The sequence below is a fragment of the Parasteatoda tepidariorum genome, chromosome 1 (assembly GCF_043381705.1).
Source record: "Parasteatoda tepidariorum isolate YZ-2023 chromosome 1, CAS_Ptep_4.0, whole genome shotgun sequence".
NCBI lineage: Eukaryota > Metazoa > Arthropoda > Arachnida > Araneae > Theridiidae > Parasteatoda > Parasteatoda tepidariorum.
In genome coordinates, this window is record NC_092204.1 from 29,383,721 (window position 1) to 29,389,720 (window position 6,000).

The following is a 6,000-nucleotide window of genomic DNA, read 5'->3' on the forward strand; positions in this document are numbered from 1 at the left end:
TTCATTTTATGAATTATAATTATTTTATTACTTCCACACTAACTATTAAGGCATAAATACTGTGAGTGGACATTTGCATCGAAGGTGAAAGGTCATTCGAAAACCTTTTTTTGACTTTGACCATCGAAATCTATTTGTGCCAATAGCGAATCACAAATTTATATTTTTTGTGAATACATATTAATTAGTATAGTGCCTGAAAAATAAACATGCGTGTAGTGTACATTTGAAAATTGATCCTATAGTAGCAAGAAACTGAAATTTTGCACTATTTTCAAAGTCATTCACTGCCTTCGCCAAAACTAGTTGCTAATGAAGCAGAAACATAATCGATTCACAGATATAATATAGCCATAAACTTTGAGGCCCGTACCTGAGTCATTAAATACCGAAATAATTATGAGAAAGCTGCCAATTGGTTTTTAAAGAAATGTGATTTAGGCCCAACATGAATATTTGAACCTAATCCGAGATGAGCTTTAGTCTCTATCTGAAATTTAATATTGTAATTCATAATCCTAATTCAGCGTGAAATTTTTGATACCTTACAATTTAGTTAACCTCTAACAAGTTAATTTATTTCCAAAAACGTTGCAAACAAAGGATCCCCCCTTCCCCCGATGAAGTGATTTGAAAGAAGGTTGTTAGTCTTACCTGAGGAGGCAGAAAACGAGAGGAGGAGGAGGAGGAAGATCGCCAGAGATTCGTATTCCATCTCTTTCTTCTTTTTACTGTGAGAAGATAGGGTTTTCTTTCTCTTACATCGAATTCGCCAAGAAAGAACGTCATTTCAAACGCATCGCGCCAACTTACGCTTGGCATCGTAACTACTTTTTTTTTTTAAAAGAAAAATAATGTTTTTTTATCCCCTACCCAATTTCTTTCTTACTTTTTTTTCAATCGTTCGCTCGCTGCAGCAGTGATGAGAGTTTTGAAATAGTTCCAGCAGCACTCATTCTCATCTCGTAGAGTAGAGTTCCGGGCTTTTCGAAATAACAGCGTCACGGACATCATGTGACACTTTTGCTTTTTACAGATTACCGAATTGGAATTCATATTCTGTTGTTATGAGTTGCGATGTTTTTAGTAGTTAGTAGAAGTCGGGTTTTGTGTATGATGAAAATGCTATGAAGATAGAAAATAGGATCATAGCTCAATTTCGAAAAATTGGCAGCTGGTTTATTTTCTCCTAAATAATCTTCAGAAATCGGGGTTTGAAAAATATCATAATTTTTCTTTTAAAATAATCCAATTTTGTTTTATTTAAATCGAATTTTGATTACACGCCTAGTAGCTTTTAAATATTCAATTTTTTAGAAAATATATTTTAAATATTTGATTTTTTGCAAAATATATAACTTAAATATAAAGTAATAAATATATAAGAATGATTGCAAAAATGTGCTTAAAATGATAAATGTGACTGAAATATTTGAAAATATTTTTAATATTACTCAATATTCTTATATATAATATTTTTGAGAACATGCGTATAATAAGACAATTTAAATATTACATTATTAAACTAACTGATTATATGAATTTTTGTTAAAATTATGAAAGTATGCTCACATTTTTCGTTTTATTATTTATCAAATTTTTTGTTTTATTATTAGTTTAATACGCATATATTAAAAATTTTTAATAAAATGAATTAAATGACTGAAAAAATGTTTTACACAGCAAAAAAGAAAAAAAAAACTATAAAAAAAATGTAGCATGATATAAATAAGTTTTCTACCAAAAAATACTTTGATTGATTTCAGTTCGAATGAGCTAAACTTTCATATTGTTTTCTGGCAATATATATCAAGAGGGTGTTTTTTGTTTTTTGTCTGTAGAAAATCAAGAGGGTGTTCTTTGTCAGCAAAAAAATAAAAAAGTGAATTTTAGCTCAAATAAATGAAGATTTTTTTTATCGCACTAGGAGGTACCGTTCACTAACCCTCAATCTTCAATTCTTTGTTCCTTAAAAGTCAATTTAAAAAAAATCATTTTGTTTATAAAATATATCGTTATAAAGACTTCATATTAGCACATTTTGTAAATTTCCCGTTTTCCACATGGTTTTAGGAAAATCAGACCTTCTTTGCGCCAAATTTCAATACTTTGCGAGAATATCTATAAGAAGTCCTTTTATGATCCAAGTATTAATATTAAACAATACCCCCCAGTTCTTCTTGTTGTTTTAAATTCTAATGTTTATCGACACTTATCCAAACTTTTGAAATGAATTAAATTAATATTAAAAGATGTTAAACTTATATGGTAGTGGCTCACCTTAGCTCCTAAATCGACAGGTATGAATTGGCTCCTAAATCGTATAGGTATGATTTAGGAACCCACAAGTGGTACTATTTTGGCAAACTACATCACTGTTTAAACGAAGCATTATTCCTAGCCTCAAACAATTGTTAGCTACCAAAGAAACATGTAGAACATTACAGAATAAGCAGTTTAACAATTTATCTGATGCATTTAATAATTTACGCTTTATCCTTACACATGATGTTCTAAAATTACATTCAGAACTTAAATTAAAACTTAAACGCGTGTACACAGCCAGCTTCTTCTACCTGGATCTTTAGGTGACAAAAGCTTCTTAATTTACCTGCTGCTAGGGCATTCTAAGCTCAATACTTCATAACCAGGGACGGTGAAAGGGGCGGGCAAGGCCTTAGAGAGCCTCAAAGGGCAAGGCGGGTTATCGCCTGGAGCTTCAGAATATGGGGTTCATTTTATATAAAATAATAAATGATAATGAGTTGATAAATGTTTACAAACCTCTCAAATGTGTCGAAAAGTTGTTGGAAAAATAATTTTCAGCAAAATGGGGACATACTTAATACAAAGTGCCTTTAAAATAGTATTTAAGTATCTGCAATTATAAGCGCTATTTAAAATATCTCACGAGCAACGGAAATGAGTACAAAAATTCTATGAAATTTAACTAAATCGAATGATAAAACTATTGAGTTTGAAAAACGTTGTTTAAAAACACACCATTTTAAATTTATAAAGCTAATTAAATAAAAATTTGTAATGCAGGTTTAAACATGCTGAGTCTTTCTCATTTATATGAGCTATATTGTGAGAAAAGAAGACGCAAAAATTTAATCTGGAGACAAACGCTTGTGATTAGTACCATATTTATTACTATAGCTTAATATTTTGTATAGCTTGTTTTCAAATGAATAAATTTACTTCATAAAATTTAAAAACAAATTTCATCATCAATTTAAGAAGTGCTCTTTTCGTTGTTGTTTATTTCAGACTATTTTAACTGATTCTTTTTCTCCCAGTGTAGGTATGCTAATTGAACTTTTTCCATTAAGTGCATTACGTCTTCTTTTTATATTTGGGATGTTAACTTGTTATGTTGGTTGATGTTATGTTGGTTATGATGTTATGTTGGGTGTTTTATTCACGTTTTAATATTATTATTTAATTTTTAAAATTTTTTAGAAAATAATCTAAAACTAAGTAAATTTATTATATTTGCATTTTCGGATTTTAGACGTCCGATGATAAAAGAAATGCATAGGACAAAAAATATTGAGAATTTCTGTTCCAATTCTTATTTTATATCACGTATGTTTCTTAAATCAGATTTTTTAAATATTTTTATAATTTTATAACCATCGTTTACCAGCCGACCCAATTTTTGGGTTTACGACTACTAATGTTCAACTACGTAGCCTTGTAATTTTGAACATAATCCAGAAGACAATTGAACTACTGGATCAAGTATTGGTAAAAATTTGCCGTCGTGGAGGACTTTTTGATGGAACTAACCCAAATTTGCGTTACACAGAGAGGAAGATCACGAGAACCTCCCACGGTTCGTCTGACGGCAAGGGGACTCTAACTCATGATCCGTCTACCACTGAGGATATTTCACGTCAGCACTGTGGTCGGTGTAAGCTGGATGCGGAATTCGTATCGACCAGCCATCGCCGGGATTCAGTACAGTTCGTAAGGCGAACGCTCTATCCCCTGAGCCATCGCGGCTCTAAGAAAGAATTTAGGGTTGATACAGATATAATAATTTTCCGGTAGAAATATTGTAATTTAAAATACAAAAAGTAGTTTTCCACAGCAGTAAGACTACGCCACCGAGACAAATCAAGAAAAAAAAATTCCTCTAAAATTCTTTTTCTAAGATAGAGTTAAGGACGTCAGTATCGCCCGGGGCTCCAGAACGTCGGTACTGAGGGCAACTACCGGAGTATTCTATTTGTATTATAAATGTATATTATATTGTATATAAAAGTTCGAATTTTTCTAATGAAAAGAACAAAACTGTATTAATATATTTGGTACTTATTACCCTTACATAATCCTTCAACATTTAAGTTGTGAAAAATCAATTGTCAGTGTCAGCCAAATTAAGCCGAAATAATTTTTTTTTTAAAGTAGAATTTTTATTAGAACTTGATAAGGATTTTGGAGCATGACCATTTCTCTATCTAACCTTTAATTTACTGTTAAAATATTCATAATTAGTGGTGGAACAAAGTTCTTTTAATTCTAATTCATTAAAATATTAATACACTATCTTTGCTAAAACTACGGAAAAATTGCTGCAAAATTCTAATGAAAACTGCATCAATTACCATAATACGGTAACCAGTAGCATATACTACCGTCAATAGTACACAATAATTAAGTGTCATTTGTGAATGGCGATTTTCTACGGTTTTCCGAGTCAAATTTTCTATTAATCTTTTCACTTTTAACCTTGTTTTTTAGCACATAACTCACAATTTATTTTATTTCAATTAATACATATTATCAATAGTGTTAACAAAGCATTAGTGTTAATAATATGACGATTTTTTACCTCTCACCAAAATTAATAAGTATTTTTTACAATTATCTCCATTATAATTATCTCTATCTTCATAAGTATCACCATTATTTTTGCTTTTCAGTACATAACTTTTTCTAATATGAATTATCATATTACCGACATTAATTAAGAGGGCAATTCCCCGGAAGTGTCAACTTTTAAGTGAAATTTTTGTTTTTTTTCATGAATTGCATATTTTAATTTTAAAAATATGTTCAAAAATAGCCAAAGTCTACATATTGCCGTTTCATTTTTGATAATTTTAAATTTTTTGAATCTGGCAGCATTCTAAAGTAATCACATGGCTGACAAGTGAATTGTTCACATTTGTGCTCAAATTGTTTTCTTGAAAAATACTTATAAAATAAAATAAATGTATCTTTCTTTTGCAATAATTTGATAAAAATATGCATATAGAACAAAATGTAAACATTTTAAGTTTAATATATAAAATAAATGTAACTTCCTTTACGTCATTCCGTCACATGTCTTAATAATGCATAAATTTCCTGAGAACGAAGATAAAATGTGACATTGGCAAGTTAGATATAAAACCTCTTCAGAGATAACCTAATTTTCAAACTGTTGTGTTCAAACTTAATAATGCATAAATTTCCTGAGAACGAAGATAAAATGTGACATTGGCAAGTTAGATATAAAACCTCTTCAGAGATAACCTAATTTTCAAACTGTTGAAAGTTTTATTGATTCTTACATAAATATTAATCCTGTTTATCTGTTGCATTCTGTTTATCATTTACATATTAATAAAACATTTTTTAAATGAAGGCTTTCTTCTACTAAACTTTTCGTCATTCCGTCACAGCAAATAAATGTTAATAACTGCTAGCCAACCTGAGGATAATTTTCTAAATTCACATTTTACATTGCTTACACATTATACTAAGAGTATAAAAGAGTTCAGAAAAATAATAGCTGCAAAATTCGCAGAAACTACCAGTTCTAAGCGGCATGCCAAAAGCTTGATTGCCAAAATGTCATTCCGTCACGCAAATAAAAAGTTCGTAAAATTAAAATTAAAAAGGATAGTAAATCCTGTTTTTTTAGTTTATGAAGCGCATTATGCCAATAATAATGATATGCATGAGAAAAAAAATTTTTCATTTGAAATTAGATACATAGAAGCT

General features: G+C 29.8%; 1 protein-coding gene across 1 annotated transcript in view; it reads right to left on the reverse strand.

Moving 5' to 3' along the window:
* Positions 1 to 830, reverse strand: part of LOC107446402 (limbic system-associated membrane protein-like) — a 46,075-nt gene extending 45,245 nt beyond the window's left edge. The window contains exon 1 of the mRNA XM_043038677.2: positions 655 to 830. Within this exon, the coding sequence (XP_042894611.1) occupies positions 655 to 715 (61 nt within the window). The 5' untranslated portion in view covers positions 716 to 830. The remainder of the gene's footprint in view (positions 1 to 654) is intronic.
* Positions 831 to 6,000: the final 5,170 nt, after the last annotated feature.